Here is a 16,690-nt window from a genome sequence, read left to right on the forward strand (position 1 = left end):
ACGTGAGGATTTCCTGTCATTCTATCTTTAATTTTCTGGTAAGGCTGTGTCTCCATTGTTTCTTTGCCTTTTTGTTGTTGTCTATTATTTCTGTGTGGTGGTATTCTATGATGTTTCCCTCTGTTTCTTCTTTTATTACAGTATATATTTCAGTTCTGGGGTTTTTTTTTTTTTTTTTGAGTGGTTACCCTTAAGTTTATGTAAAAGAAAGTTTGATATTTAGAGTATTCCATTTTCTTCAGCATACTTACTTTCTCCATTCCCATATTCCGGATCAGGTCTTTACTCTCCCCCTTTTTATGTTGCCACAAATTGTCCCTGTTGATGGTGGTCGAATAGCCTCCTTTAGTATTTCTTGTAGTGCAGGTCGTGTATTAGAAAATTCCCTCAGCTTCTGTATGTCTGGAAAGGTCTTTATTCCTCCTTCATATCTACAGGATATCTTTGCTGCTTCTAGTACCTTCTGCTTATTGTTTCATTTGAATAACTAGATCTCTCCAAACTTCACTCTTAAAGGCACATTCCATTTCATAAAATCATGTCAAATGTACCATGCATTCATACAGAAAGCAATTTTTTTGCAAGAACCATTTAGTAATTATTTTCTTTGCTTTCATTACTCAACCTGTTCTGTTGTCATTTTGTTTTGTTTTGTGTTTAAACGTCTATAATATTCTACCTAGCACCGTCATCCATGCTCAAAGTCAAAACGCTGTCTTGGGCGTGGGCAAAAACGTTTAAGTACCGCAGGGATGCACTCACTGCGCCGTCAGACTTCGTCTCAGCTAGACTTCAGTTTTTGCAAAAAAATGGACTGATCTAGACAGACCTGAATTTAGCAACTAGTTATAACATCAAAGTTGCGTTTCGTCTGGGAATATCTGACCCAAGGTGATAAAACTGTAGGAGATTCTCCCTCAGGCCCTTCCAATGAAAGAATTGGGAGGAAACTTTCATCCTGGCTAAAATGCACACAAAAACTCTAACCTAAGTCATGAGTGTGTGATTCCTGGTGGTCCCTGATCATGAAGATAAGCGCTAGACATTTCTTTTTCCATCCCTTCCCCAGTGTTTTTTTTTTAATGGATAGTTGCTTAAGAAGTTCAGACATACGTATTACTGAAGGATCTCTTTTCTTCTCAAACATGTATTTATGAGGGCCTAGACATTTTAGTACTCCAGAAGGTATGTTTTATCTCAGGCTAAGACTATCCATGCAAAGTGTCTTAGAGGGCTGATAAAGTTTTTGTGGCTAATTCAACAAAGCTTTTATTAATTCATGTCTGCATTTGCATGGATCAATACTGAAAGTGAAAAAGGTTTATTAGCAATTAGATAGTCAATAACCAAATGACATCATACCCAAATGAAGGTGAACTTGAGAGTGGGGAAGTCGTCAGAGGAATAAGGAGTGAGGTCTTCTGAATAATTGTGGCCCACACAACAAAACTGCCATCCATGGTGATGCAATGTCATGTCTAGATAATTACATATTGCTGTTTTGTGAGTGCATTATGAAAGCTATGCCTCTAGGAAAAGCTGTAATAACAGTTAGCGCCAAGGGCAAACTGAAATATTTGGTCTCTAATTTTAACAGTTCGATAAGTAGACAAGAATAATAAGACCTCATGAAACATCCCCTTGATCCTTTAATGGGCTGGGAGTAGTATTTTCAAGTGATGTAAATGCTTCCTACTTTGAAGAAATGTACTTGGAAGCTGCTAATAGAAGATGTTTCAGTTTCTCAATCGTATTTGAAAAGCAAACCCCATGACTATCTTTGCTTTATTCCCCCCTCTGTCGTCTTTCATCTATTCCAGAATAACAATAATTCACTTGAAAACCTCACTTACTTTTTGGCGTTCCTATGCCTCTAAAATGAAATAGCATACATGAAATTATTGTGTAAAGTCCCTCAAACAAAAAATATGTCATTAAATAAAATTTGCCACTTGGACCAGAGATGTGGTAAGGAAATTAGCAAAATTCTTCCTACTCTGAGTTTCAGAAAACAAATTGGCGGTGATTTCACAGACAGAATTATAGTTTTTATTCCTAATTTTAAACATCACTCTGGGGCCATGTTTCGGACAAAGGAAACATAAATATTATTTTGCAGTAAATCTTAAAAAATTCTCAAGAACAGCAGGTTAAACATTTTCCCCAGGGCTCAAGATATGAATCAAGGGATTTATTTAATTAGCTTAAAAATGTAATGGACAGAAAAACAGTTTCCAAGATCAAATAAGTCGTTTTCCTCATACTGTAGTATCTGTATCCTTGTGAAGTAATGTCACGTTTTGTATAGTTGTGGACATGTCTCTGTCATACTGTTAACCAGATTTGATTTGTCAGTTTAACGAATTAAGAGTTTGTGACAGAGGCCTGCTCAGCCATTTGGAGAATGGTATCATGCAAAGGACCCAATCCAGGCTGTTAGATGACACGTGCATGTTTCTTAAGTATTCTTGTTCTTAACATTTTAACTGATAAAAATTTCCTCTGAGAGAGCAAAGCCTTCCTACCTAAGAAATGAGTTTGTTTCAGGACTACTAGGTCTTCTTCCAATACACGAACATAAGAAACGTCCAAACCTGTGGATAATTTTTATAAGAGTTTATTGGAACCTAAACTCATGACATATACTGGGGAGCCAGATCTCAAATTCTCCAGAGAAGGACAGTTTTGCAGCTGCTTTTATGCTTTTGAAATTAGGGAGGGAAGTAAGGAAGATTACAGGAAGGGTAGGAGAAAGCAAGATGGGGACTGGATTACAGGATAGTTAACAAGATTATGGGCTCTGTGAGGGTGGTCACGCCTTCCAGGGGCATTGCTTCTGGTGTTTCAAAGGTGTGATAACCTAGGTGCACAGGAGGAACAAAAGGCAGGGCTGCTCAACACCTTTCACTTAAGAAGTTACAGGTCCCGGGGCGGAACTCCCCCCTGTGACCTGCCCAGCTAGGAACTTACGGTTTATCACAGTGCTGCAAGTAGCAGCCACATGATCTGTAAGAAAACCCTCTCTTAGCTCCACTAGTCCTCTAGGATAAATGCACATACATTCATGGTGACTTCTTTCTGAGGATGGTGAAGGAGGAAACGGTTGCCTGGATTTGTGTTTGCAAAGATACTGAGGACATTACGGACAGCTAACGCTGCAGTCCCATAGTTAGAGATATTTCAGTGGGTTTTATCATTGAGCAGAACTGTCATTCTAATTAGGTACATAGGAAAAGTGTTAATCTTATACCGATAGCCATCTGTCCTTTATTAAGTGCTTACCACACGTCAGGCACTGACATTGTTCTCTACAAAAATCCACCACTAGGCCGAAGATTCATTTACTTCATACAGGATGAACACCCTTTGTTCACGGTGGAAATTACTTTTTTTCCTCTACAAAAATTGATGAAATTTGAACTTTTGACATATGTTATTCATTCTTTTTACTATGGTGGGAATCTACATGACTTTTACTGCTTAAAACTTTTGAGGAGAAAACTTCAGAAAATATTTTGAAATGTGATTAAAAGATTTTATGTTCAGACCAATGAAAGTAGACTTTTATAAAAATATACTTAGGCTTTCCCCCAAGAATTACAAAAAATATAATGGCAATTCCACCTATCTAATTAGAACATGGTCTATATTAATAGGAGTATTTTCATAGGCCATAGTTTGTGTACTTCCTTTTTGAGGATAAAAGGAGGTGATTGGGTAAAAATTACTGCTGTAGTAATTTCTTTCCACTAATAGATCTGATGCCTTAAAATACATTATGGAGATAAAATTTAAAATCTATGGCTTTAATTCTTCAATTTCCCTATATAAACACATTCTAGCTGTGTGACTTAGGGTAAATTACTTAATGTCTATGCCTCAGTTTCCTTATTTGCAAGGTGGGGATTATAGTGTTGTTGAGAGGGTTACATGAGTTAGCAGAGCAAAGTGGTTAGAACCGCGACTGGTAGGTCGTAAAAATCTCTCCCCTTTAGTTACTGTTACCATTGCTTCCAAGATGAAAGGCACACAGACAGACGTCCGTGTGCAGACTCCTCCTTCATAGCAGTCTTCCTGACCTTAAATGGATGTGGGTATTCCTATTCTTTTAGAACAGAAGGTTAAAGAAGGTCAAGGAGACTCCATGTTGGCCCCAGGTCTGGCAGGGAGATGAGGTCAGCGGCGATACTTCTGGTGGCCAGCTGCAGGCAGTGGCTGGCACCGCCGTCGTATCTGAGGGGCGTGGCGCTGGTGCCACTTCAAAGGCAAGGCTCCCTCCTATTTTTATCCTGGGTCGGCAGCCTGCCCATGCACTTGCCTCCTGAACAGAAAGTTCTGCCAGGTCTCCGACACCTTTTAAGGCCTCCAGACTCTTCATAAGACCATGAAGACCATTTATCACAATACCATTTGTTGTGCTATGTGGTGTTCGATTTATAAAGGCAATCTCTCTTGTCCGCACAATCTGGAAACGGTAGCCAGCATTGTTACCATTTTACAACCAAAAAAGCAAGGCTGGGAGAGGTTGAGTCACGTGGGTAACAAGAGGCCAAGATAGGACTCCCAGATCAGTGTGACCTGGGCAGGTTCACATGCCTCATACGTCATACCAGCTTCCACAACCCTCACCTTTTCTCACAGAGGCGTTTGTTTCCTGCAAACATAAAGTAAAAATCTATTATTTTGGAGCCAAACATTTAAAGTCAACCTAAGATGAATTAAGAGGAATTAATTAGGGGCAGAGCCGAGGTGAGAGGCTCTATTACAAGACAGCTATCTCTCTTTCTGAAGACTAAGTGTGTCTGTTGCAGTCACAGACCTATTTAAGCAATGCATGATTACTTGGCTACTCTTCCATCCCATAATACGATTTATTAGTCTTGGGATTCTGCACTATTCTTGGCTAGCAGAATCATACTGTGATCTCTGTCTAAAGAAATGGGCACTCCTCCATTTTTCAAATAAGAGAGCACTACGACAGAAATCCCAAAACTCTACTTGGTAGAAGAAAATTTAAGATTCACTTTAAGAAGGCAGGTCCCAGGAAATATGAAATACAAAAATGACCTTAGAAGTCTCCTCAGCAGCCCCAGCCCCGACTTCAAGCTTGACTGTACCTACGTCCTCTCAAGGGAGCATCTTCCCTACATTTAAAGACCTCTAGGTAAAGGGATTCCAAAGATCTAGGTAAAGGGATGCCACAGATCTCCCATGTTCAAAGAGGAGCAGAGAGGCCAGGTGGGGGGAGAGAGTAGGAGATGAAATCCGAGGTGCAAAGAGGGGCGGGACAGCAGACTTCAGAGGGCCTGTGGGTCAGTGAAAGGACTTTGATTTTTCTTTTTGGAAATGAGAGGCCACCGGAGGGTTTTAAACAGAGGATTAAGTGATACAATCTGATTTAGGTTTTCACAAGATAATATTGGCTGCCATATTGAGAATAGACTAAAGGAGTGAGGGTGGCACCAGGGAAATAGGAGACAATCCAGGCAAGAGACTGTGAAGGTTCAGCCAAGGATGGTACCAGGGGAGGAGGTGAGAAGTGGTTGGTTGTGGGGTGTATCTCGGTGCTGACAGATCAGCTGTAGAGGGTAAGAGGCAGGAGCCACCATGACACCAGTGATGGGCCTGAGCAAACGGGAAACTGGGGAAAGCCTGTGGCTTCTTTTTCCTCTTCAGGTGCCTTTTCACGGAGCTCTCCTGTTTAGAAATTCTAGTGATTAAAAAGGCAAAAACAATGCCATTTATTTCCATTGGCTTTAATTGGAGTCTGTTTTTGAGAAAGTATATGTTTGTGCTGAATATTTACTGAGAGGTGTTTAAGAGAAAGGAGTGGGAGGAGCTGAAATAACATTTGTCTGTGGAATCCCTTTACCCTTTCTTTATCCCTTTCTCTACTAGGCATATGTAAGCAGGATTTCAGTCAGGAGAGTGTTTTCAGCTTTTGAGGTTCACGGTATGAAACAGTCTGAACTTCAAAACACGTATTATATTAAATTTCTCTGGCTTCTGGGGCTTTTGGCATTAATTTAGAGTTCACCCCATTTCCCCAAGTAAACCTCACACTATACTTCCTTTTTTAATGGTGTTTCCTGCCAGTTAAATTGGTTACCAGACAGTTTAACAAGGAAGCTAACTAAGCTGCTTCATTGGCAAGCTAAGTGATTCAACATTTAGCTGACAGGAAAAGGTGGTTTATGTGAAGCTGAAAGGGGCTGCAGCGCCCCTGAGCTTTCAGCTTAGTGGAACGGGGGCCCCATGGAAGTAGCAGGTGCAAGGATGGAACAGATATTCTGTTTGAAATACACGGGGTTGGGTAAGCTTAGGTGACCACAGAACTACTCCTAAGTGGGAGGACATTCCTGAGAATGTCACCGGACCTGCCGAATCTCCAGCATTGGCAGCGGAGAAAGTCCTTTCATTAAACAAATTCAAGGGTAATTGGAGGCAAAGAGAAAGGAGCAGTTTGATGACACAGCTCACATAATGCTGATTTGACATTTTGGTTCAAGTTAACGGATCTCATATGAAACTTTAAATTCTTTTCATAGTAATACAACCCATGGTGGAAACTACAACCAGGACTCAACCCCTGTTATTCTAGGATCCTACCATCAGACAAACTCCAAAACAGAAGAAACACCTCAGGTCCCTTTGGTCATTTCTGGTTCTGGGTATATCACACTGGGTATCTCAGCCAGTCAAGCAGAGAATGACTTGAGCCTTGGGACACAGATGGACAGAAAGAAATAGCACCCAAGAACAAGACAGGAAAATCGCTTTGGGGAAATACATCCAAATTAGGAGTTTGGGTGTAGGCAGAGACGAGAGGCTGGCAATATTTTTGGCACAGAGACAACGATGTATTGATACCTAAAGACCTATTTATTCATACTACAGTTGCATGTCTAACCTACGACCATCGGTACTTTTATCTTCTATTGTTAACACTGGAAGGAATAGGTCAGTCAGTATTCAGAAGTCATTCTGCTCACTGAGGTCGCCGTGTCTTCTTCCTCCACAACCAGGCCTGCTGCGCTTCTGGGCACGCGTACATTCTACATGAGATGTGTTGGCTTTTTTAACTTCAATGCTATTTTAAGGTTGTCGTCAGAAAGCCTTGACTTCCTCTTTCAAAGCCATACTTCAAAGTTCCACTTTCCCTCCACACATTCAACTGATGAATGTTTATACCTTAGCTGAAAAGAAATATTTGATCTCTTTGTTATTAGGATACCATTCAACAATGTTTTGAACTTTCTAATTTCTGATAAGTTTCCATTCTGAAGATTTTGAAACTAAATAGGTGGGAGAAAGACAGACCACAAAATAAAGATTTTCTCTTTCATCCAGTGTTTACAGATGGCCAATCACTGAAGTGTATGCACTTACGGGCTACTTAAGACTTTCAAATATATTGCTGATTATTTCTTTTTCCCATTATTAGCTGGCACTATTAGCTCCCTACATGCCTATTCAGGAGCCTGTCCTGGATTTCTGTAGAGTCTGGGCTCCCTGTATTATCACCTCTTCAAGAATCTATGGTTTTAAAGACCGGACTAGAGTAGATCCCTGGGGAGCTCTATCCACCCCATGAAAGACCAGGTAAGGCAGGATCACTGGGATTTGAACACCGTCCTGGGGACTCGAGATCACCACTGTTCTGTCCTCCATAGGTGAGGACAAACGGGACACGTGACGCTCACTACAGGAGATGAGAGCTAAATGGCTCTTTATCATACGGAGTGTTAATACTTCTCACCATTTAGAAAGCCCCCCATTGGTCCTGTGGAGATGGGTGGAAACTCTGCTCTCTGCTGACCTTCTGGAACTGACTGACTTGGCTGCGCAGAGTTACAACAGCTCTGTGCTGCGTGTCATCGAGAGCCAGGCTGCCCTGAATCTCCTTTGTCTTTCCAGGCTCACAGTGGAACGCCTGCAAACATTAGGGGTTCAATAAAACTTTTGTTAAATGAATGAATGAAGGTAATGCATAAATCATGTGAAATAAATCCATAAATGGTCACTAAAATCAGACGTTTCCCCCTCCCTGACTAAGTGAAGAGGATTTATTAATTAGATCTATTTGACAATAAGGAGATTAATGAAAACAAGCTTTTGCTAGGATTCAACCATTGTTACGAAAATGTTAATGATTAAAGAGAAGTAAGACCCATTATACTGATCCCCTTATTTTTCATATGTGAGCCAAGAATGAACCGACCACCTTTTTGTGTTTGCCTAATGGAAAAAAAGAAGCAAAACATTTGAATCAGAGGTATTTTGTCAAATCCTGGTTTGCTATTTACTTTAAATTTAAGAACTTGATTAAGAAAGAAAAGCTGTTGAAACTGTTTGGGGAATTTGAAGACATTTTTCAGCATGGCAATGCTTTTATTCTAGAAACACAGCCTTAGGATGCTTGCGAGCTCACTCATTTCCCCTCCGTGCACACTTTTCCTTTTGCCAGGAGTTTGTCTAAGCATCTCATGCAGAGAGGGATGAGTAAGGAAACACAGGAGGGTCCAAGGGGAGAACATAAGAGCTTTTAAGAAGTTATAGCTCTGCATATGAGACAGCCCAAGCATTTAGCTCCCACAGCAGAATGTTTCTGGGGCTCAAAGTCAAAGAAATAAGGAATGTAATACACATAAAAGGGAAAAAAACACATGTGAAACCGTGGTGAAGTGTTTCCTTCAGACACGGCATGCGCAATGTGCCACACTTAGGAAATAAAGACTCACGTGATCTTCACCAACATCAATAGATTTTGAGAGGAAAAAGGCCATCCACTCCATCACACTGGTGACACCAAATACATCTAAGTAGGTTTTGCTTGGTTTTGCACAATTTGGTGCACTAAAGTAAGACAACAGATTCCAAAGCGCTTGGGAGCAGGAAGTACAAAGCTCGGGAGGTCACAGCCTGTTTCTAGGGTTGTAAATAGGTTTTGTTCATCTTGTACCAAGACAACAGGACTCGAATGAGGGCGGGCCCTACACACAGATGTGACTGAAGGACAGACAGAAAAAGGGGCTCCGGTGAGGACAGGCCCTGCCGTGCTGGTTATGCCTGAGACATGGTGGCATCAGAACTATGGGCTCAGAGACAAAGTGAGGCTGAGTCCCAGACCAGAGCTCTTCCTGCTCCAGGTAGAGGCAGCCCGTCTTGGCTTTACGACCAGGCCCTGTGGGGATTTGATTTTACACTACTTGGTCATGGTGCCGAGAATAGTCTGGAATAACTGTCAGCACACACCCTAATGAACAAGATATACTGACACTCTCCTTGTTTCTAGGAGAGGGAACGCTCCCTGTCTCTTCCTGGAAGACCGGTCCCACCCGCCCTTCCTACAACATCGCCGTGGGCCTATCAGCCGGCCTGGAGCTACCCTACCGAGCCAGCTGGGGGGTTGGAGAAAGCCAGCAGGAGGCTGACCCCTTGGGAAGCAGCAGCACAGTCTCCTCTTGGCCGAGTGGATGCTGCCTTTAAACCCAGAAGCATCCAGGAATCCATCGTGGCAAACGTGGTCTCAGCAGCCCGGAGGAAGGTGCTTCCCGGGGTCTCGGAGGGCTGGAACGAGACACTGTCCTGCGTCCCCCACGCCCCGAGGGCCAATGTGGGCGCCTTTGGGCGACAGCACAGTGCCGTGTCCCTCCCCAACGACGGTATGCTGACCAACGCCCAGTATGGCCAACAGCCGCCATACACAAGCCACAGGCAGCCTTCCAGAAATGATTCTGAAATCACATCTGATCACTGTCTTTCCGTAGCCGACAGCAACTATAACCCACAGCCACGGGGGTGGAGACGCCAAACATGAAAGTCAGAACTGGTCGTGTGCCACCGACAACAGTGACTTTTACACGTTCCCTTACAGGGTTTTCCACTTATCCGGTACATTTACACTCATGCCGGTCTTAGCTTGTTCTCAGTCATCTCTCTGAGCGTGTGTGTATGCGTGTACACATGTGAGAGTGTCATTTCTTTGTCTGCTGGTGCACGGAGAATTTCTTTGAAGAAAAAATGCATTGCCTGCACTGATGTGCAGGCACTTATACCTAATTCATAATCCCAATTCCATTTATGCCATGAACATGGGGGAATCTAGGCAACCAAACCAAGTTAAATGAAATGAAATTCCGCCTTTTCTTCTATGAGTCTTGTTCCAGGAAGGAATTAATGAAATGCAGTGATTGTCATTAGCAGTGACAACAAGGTGTGTAACACTGCAGAGGCTTTTTCAGGGGGAGCGTGCCAGGGAACAGTCATTCCACAAAAAACATGTCCTTGGTGTTACTTTAAGCATGTCTCAGAAACACTTAAAAATGTATTAAAATTCAGGTTTGGGTTTCAGAATTGAAATATAGGCATGCTCAGAAAGAAAGGGAAATCTGTAAGTAAGATGATTATACATTTCAGAGGACTTTTGAGGTAAATGGTGTAACGCGTGGGGAGTAGAAAGACTTAGGTATAGGAAGTATTTTTAATCTATTTAAAGCTAGCAGCCTGAGACAGGAATAGACTCGGGGTTCCAGTACCCTCATTGGCCAGAGGAGCAGATCAGATGATCTAATCTCTTGTATCCTTAACAGCTCTGATACTCTGAGATACTCTCATTGATGCATTATTCATTTTTGTTGCTCATCGTATAAATATCAGATTAAATTTATGAGTGGATTAGGTCACTGGTGTCACTTAAGTATCATTAAAGGTCTAAAGGAATTGTTGGGCGGCAGGTTTTGTGCTACGTGTTACATGGAGTGAGGTTGATGTGAATAAAAAAACGTGATGGATCGAAGGAAGAGGTAGATGGATGTGTCTGTTATTATGCAACTGACGGGCATAATAACATGTCCCAGGAGTCTATGCAACAAGCAGTGTTTCTTTACATAAAGTCATCACCAGGATGTTCAACAGAAGTCAGACCGCTGTGTGGTCCATCCCAGGCCCCGTACTCGTCAGCGTGACCATGAGACAGTCAAGCACCATCCTCACTGCCATACCTGCAGAGTATCAAACACAAGGAAATTCAACGTACATTACATCATAAGCAAGTATTGAGACTATTTTAAAATAAAAATAAAAATAAAAAAACATTTGAGTATTCAAACCTTTCTTAGGTTTTTAAAAGTGATTATTTTCCTTTTCCTTTTTAACTCTTGAACTTATCATTATGATGGTGTCTTTCACAGAACAAAAGTTAAAAAAAAAAATTTCCTGGATACAAGTGACCCCTTCCCTTGGAAGTGAAAGAATACAAATTTGAAGAAATCACAAGTTCTATTACTGATAGAATTAACCAGATACTAATTTGTTTAGTTAAGGCGAAAAGATGAACATTTTCCAAAGTTACAGTGTTAAACTGTCTGACATTGAGATAGTGTTAATTCTCTCAAATTATCAGACATACTCATTGACCCCTGAGAGTTTCCATGGAATCTTAAAAGTAATGCCAGGCACATTGATTCATCTCTCAGCAACTTCTCGGACGCTCTCCCACTCGAAACACTGACTCACGCCAAACTTTACTTTAGTAGTTGGATTATTCCAGATGGGAATGTTTTAAGATGTGGGTGGTTTAGTGGGAAAGACTTTGCCTGGTGAAATAAGACCACATTCTGTTGCTTTCTTTGATAAATGTTGGACATTATTTCCATTACTCCTAGGATTTGATGTAGCCCAATTCCAGAAGCTGATATACGCTGTACTATTATTCACTGAAACTTTCACTACACTTAAAATACAGAGAGACAGACATTTTAAACGTAAATATTATTGTTATAACACAGCTATCTTCCTCTTTGCAAGCACTAGATCAAAATTGTGATTTGTATTAAGTTATCTGAATTTATTCTAGACTCCAAGAAAAAGACAATCCATGGCAGGAAAGTTGTGTGTTTTACGCACAAAGAAATGAAGGTCTCATATTATTAGAAATCGATGTTTCAAGAAGTCATGCTTTGCAGATATAATTTTGAAAAGCAAAAGTGCCACTGTCAAATCATCACACAACGTATTGTGGTTATTTATCACCAGTTTACCTGAAAAGGAGTGAAGTTGGATTGCTTACATTCAAGCTGTTGTTTGAGACAGGACACTGCCACACTGAGCTCTAGTACCTACCTGTGAGTGAGAAGACATACCTAGGTAACTGTCAGATAGACACAGACAGCCCTTTCTGAGAAGAGCTGTTGCTTGTAAATGCATGCCACATTTGTTGTTAAGACCTTTCTGCTAGTAGCAAGATTTCCTGTTTTACCATAGATTGAAAGCATTCTCTAAAAGTACAGTATGCCAGCCATAGGGACGCTAACTTGGCACCTTTCCTTCCTCTTGAGTTTAAGTACCTTATGATTGCATGTGTGTGGAGTGTTCGTCATTACAATGATTTAAATTGTGTCTAGTATTTTGAGTTTTATAAATGCACAGATTCTAGTCCACTTATCTCTGACTGTGTCTCTTTTATGCTTTGGCACCACAACTCACATTGGAAAGGGCCAGCCTATTGGGGCTCAAGCACATAAATGTATTACTGAATTGAAACTTTGGGTTAAAAAATGATTATATCAAGTAGGCTCAGTTATTATAATTAGAGAGGCATTGTAGAAATGTTTGTTTTTTAAGAGAAAGTAGATTTTCACACTTGATTTCCAGCTAAAGTAGAAGTATTTACACTGTCCACACTTGTGCATTAGTGAAAGACTGTTTTCCTGCTAATTAGATTGACATTTCCACCTGTGTTTATCCCAAAAGACTGTATTTAAAAGATACATACTGAAATTCAAAAATTATATTAGTAATAAAAAGTAACTTGAAGATCAACTGAAAGAGGCTTTTCATTTTTCCTTATGAAAAATTGTTCTGAATTAGTCTTCGCCCCAAAGATTTAATCTTATTTTTACTACATATTTTTAAATTTTAGTTTTTACAATATCAGCTTCCAGACACATCAAAAAGAATTTCATGCTCACTGCAACATTTTAACTGTAACATTTAAAAACTTAAAACTTATCTGAAAATATGATCGGGCCGTTTCCGGAAGCCAGTAGGGGCTCCCGCCTTCAGACCGGTGGTTGCAAATGCACCCTTTTGTGGTTCCCAGTGTTTGGGCCTGACTGGGAATGGTGGAGAAGGAAATGGGGTTGCAGTCAGCGCCTGAGACCAGTTCCGATGACGCTCTCACACACCACCCAGCTGTGCCAGTCTTTCATGACGCATTAAAGGCTTGGTCTTGCTGAGAGGAAGAACTGATTCTTCTGATTTTTAAAGCACAATAGGCTATATGAAAGGTAGACATAATAGTGAAAAGTCACCCGGGACAGTCATGCCTGACATCAAGATTACTGAGAAGAAAGAACTATCTGAATTGAAACTCAAATTCCAGGAGCACATCATTCAAGCCCCTAACCAGTAGAAGCAATAAAGAGGCCACGTCCAGATGAACCAGTGACAAATTTGGAATTAGAAGTATCTGCCTCCCTAAAACAAGCATTTGATAAACCATCATCGGGAAATGAAGAAAATAAGAAAGAAGGCCATGATGAAGTTCTGATTGGGACCTCGTGTCAAAGACATATCAGGCTCTGCAGTGTCTAGAAGTCTGCGTATATCATTCCGGAGTACTTAATTCCCATGACGGGATGAAATACTGGAGCTATTGTAGAAGAAAACATGCTGGTTGAATTTCTAAAACAGCCCTAGACTCACTCAGAGAATCTACCAGGTTTGTCATCCCAGGACTTCCAACCACTTGTCCTCTATGGGCTGGCCTCTGACCTCTGGTAAATAGAAGCCTTCATTATAAAAAAGGATATTTTAGTAAAACTGAAAAAATGGTTTTGGTGCTTCTTAAATAATAGTAAAACTATCAGCTGAGATGTCAGCTCCCTGATCAATAGATATCTTGCAGCTGAGGATTTTGACACTTTTTTGGGGGGGGGAGGGGGGAGTAAAATCTGAATAAAATGACTGTTTTTTGGTATTCTGAAAAAAAAATGTTTTTTAAAGGGCCAGTGCACTTGGAAACACACTTCAAAAATGAGGACTGTTTTAAAGATTAAAATGACAAAAGGGGTAGGGGCTCTATGCTGATGCTCAGGCCATAGAAAAAGCCCCTTTTCTCGAGGAATTCCCAGTGCTTGTTGGACTGTGAATTTCAGAACACATGGAGAGGGAGGTAGTGTTATCTCCACATGGACCCAGTGACAGCCTGAGGCCAGGAGAGAAGCTGGGAGCCCAGCCAGTGTCCCTGGCCCGGATGAGAACGAGGGCGGGCACACATTGCGCCCTGCCAACTCCCACGTGGACGCAGCCCAGGCAGCTCCGCGCTCACCCCTGACCTGTCAAGAGGTCGGCTTGTAGTTTTTCCTGTTGATCTACCCGTCGTTCATACCACAACTTTCTCCCAGACCAGTGTATACGACACAGAAGAAGAATATTTGTAAAAGGGAGGAGGTTACGTATTTTTTCCACAACGTGGTATTATTATTTGGGCCTTCAATGCCAATTAAAAGCCTCTGTCCTTGAATTCAGATTCCATCTTTCTGGTTTCTATAGTAACTACAACTCTGATTATTAGCAATACAAAATGCCTATAATTTATTGAAGTTGATATTTAATAGAGGGCTGGGCGGAGGAAAAAGAACACTGATTTTGTGATAAAACAGTCAAAGTTCAGTGTTCAGCTAAGCCGTGTATTCAGCATGAACTTCATAAAGAAAATCACCAACAATGGAGCAGAGGTTTTATGCCCTGCAGTGTTCTCCAGTGTGGTGTCTGAATATCCTATATTTCTAACTTCGACTCAACTGATTCTTTTACAACATGCTTGAATAAGCAAAGTATCTGAATTTCTCATTTTCTGTAAAAAGGAAGACAGAAAGAAATAAGAATTAAATGTTCGAGGTCTGAAATGCTATCATGTAGGACAAAAATCAGAGGTATGAACTAATTGTATAGATATTTTGCCGGAGGAAGTTGTTAAAGAATTTGTAACACATTTTTATTTCACCATTACCTTACCATAACATTCTCCTTAAAACAAAGCACATTGAAAGAGGGCTATTTCAAGATCAAAAAAAAGGAGGGCAGGGGTGAATTTTAGCCATAAGCATAAAACAAATATTTTTCCTACCCTGAACACATTGATGTTTATGGCACAAATAGTTCCATATAACATGTGCTTTGCATTCACTGTAAGAAATCTCCCTTCAAGCATTAAATTACCTGACTTAGTGCTTTCTCCCAAGTTAGTATTATTTGAAGTTATCAATGACCAGACTTGATTTCAAGCTAAGAAAGGCGGGGGCAGGGGGCTTTCGTGAAGACGCCAGTCTTAAGGTCAGCAGGTAATCTCATGCTGATTGTTAGTTTCTCTGACAGAGGAAAACATTAAATTTTATCAACATGCATGGTGGTGGCAGGTTTAAAATGGCACTGAATGGTGTTTCTGTCCCTGCCCGAGATTTTTTTCTTGGTACAATGACTACACCTAGAATAGGTTTAAGGTGACAGCGAACTCCCATCTTCTCCCCGAGCAACAAGCTAGTATCAATGGCTCCAACAGTCCATGGACACACACTCTGCAGAGTTTTAAATAACGCCCGAGGAGGGAGAGTGGCATGTCACCGTCGGTGGTCACCTAGTAACTCCTCTGCACAGAAAGCCCTCTGTGGGTGTCCCTGACAGCTCCAGGAACTACTGTCGGCCAGGTGGACACACTCATTTGTCAGGCAGTCAGCAACCGCTAGCATTCACCTACTCAGCCTGTACAGTGTGGCTGCCAGGGATGTGCTGGTGGTTCTAAGGGAGGGTACAATGTAAGGAGGCAAGAATAACGACGGGATTACAGACCACAGAGCATTAGGAGAACAGCCAACAAAATCCCCCCTGCCGTGGGGGAGGATGGGTGCGTGGGGGTGGAAGGGTCCTCATGGAGGCTTTCTGGAAGAAGTTACAGCAGAGGCGCGTGTTCGAGGCTGAGCAGAAGTACCTGGTGGGGGTGAGAACAGCCAAGAGCGAGGCCCTTCCCGGCAGAAGGACCGGTGTGGGGCTGGCCCGGTCCATGCAGTTGTGTGCTAACAAGGCCGTGGGTTCTCCTACAGGGAAGGGACAACTCTGTCTGCAAATGGCCAGATATGAATGCTTCAGGCTGAGAGAACCACCTGGCTTCAACTCAACTCTGCCAAAGCAGCCATGGCTAACACGAAAATGAATGAGCGTGGCTGAACAAAACGTTATTCATGGATGTTGCAACTGCAATTTCATATAATTTTCACAAGTCAGAGACACTGTTTAAAATTTTTTTCAAGCATTTAAAAATGTGGAAGCTATTTGTAACTCACTGTACAGAAACAGGCGCTAGCTAGGTCACGTGTGGCCCGTTGGTCACAGCTTGCCCATTCCTGCTGTAGGCCCACCACAGGGCGCCAGGCAAGGGTTTTAAATAAGTAGTGGGCGCATTCTGGCCTCTTGGTAGGAAGTTTGTTCTGGCAGCACCGGGGAAGGGAGGTTTGGGTTTGCAGGACAGAGGAAGACGGACACAGAGGGCTGCCAGTCTCTATGTGACAGGCAGGCACAGTTTGCCAACTGGAGCACTCTGTCATAAATCCGTCAACACTAGAATATCCCCAAGTGTCCCCAGCCAGCCCCATTTCTGCTCACTGCTTTCTGTCGCTGTCCCTCCTCCTCC

At 41.8% G+C, this 16,690-nt stretch overlaps 1 protein-coding gene and 1 long non-coding RNA gene across 2 annotated transcripts in view; one reads left to right on the plus strand and one right to left on the minus strand.

Moving 5' to 3' along the window:
* The window catches only part of SYNPO2 (synaptopodin 2), a 141,973-nt gene extending 129,155 nt beyond the window's left edge, over positions 1-12,818 (plus strand). Inside the window, exon 5 of the mRNA XM_081076787.1 lies at positions 9,296-12,818. Within this exon, the coding sequence (XP_080932913.1) occupies positions 9,296-9,820 (525 nt within the window). The 3' untranslated portion in view covers positions 9,821-12,818. The remainder of the gene's footprint in view (positions 1-9,295) is intronic.
* LOC308509110 overlaps positions 10,915-16,690 on the minus strand; it is a 58,439-nt gene continuing 52,663 nt past the window's right edge. Inside the window, exon 3 of the long non-coding RNA XR_013995128.1 lies at positions 10,915-11,003. This is a non-coding gene — a long non-coding RNA (uncharacterized lncRNA). The remainder of the gene's footprint in view (positions 11,004-16,690) is intronic.

This window comes from Rhinolophus hipposideros, assembly GCF_964194185.1.
Source record: "Rhinolophus hipposideros genome assembly, chromosome: 16".
Lineage (NCBI taxonomy): Eukaryota > Metazoa > Chordata > Mammalia > Chiroptera > Rhinolophidae > Rhinolophus > Rhinolophus hipposideros.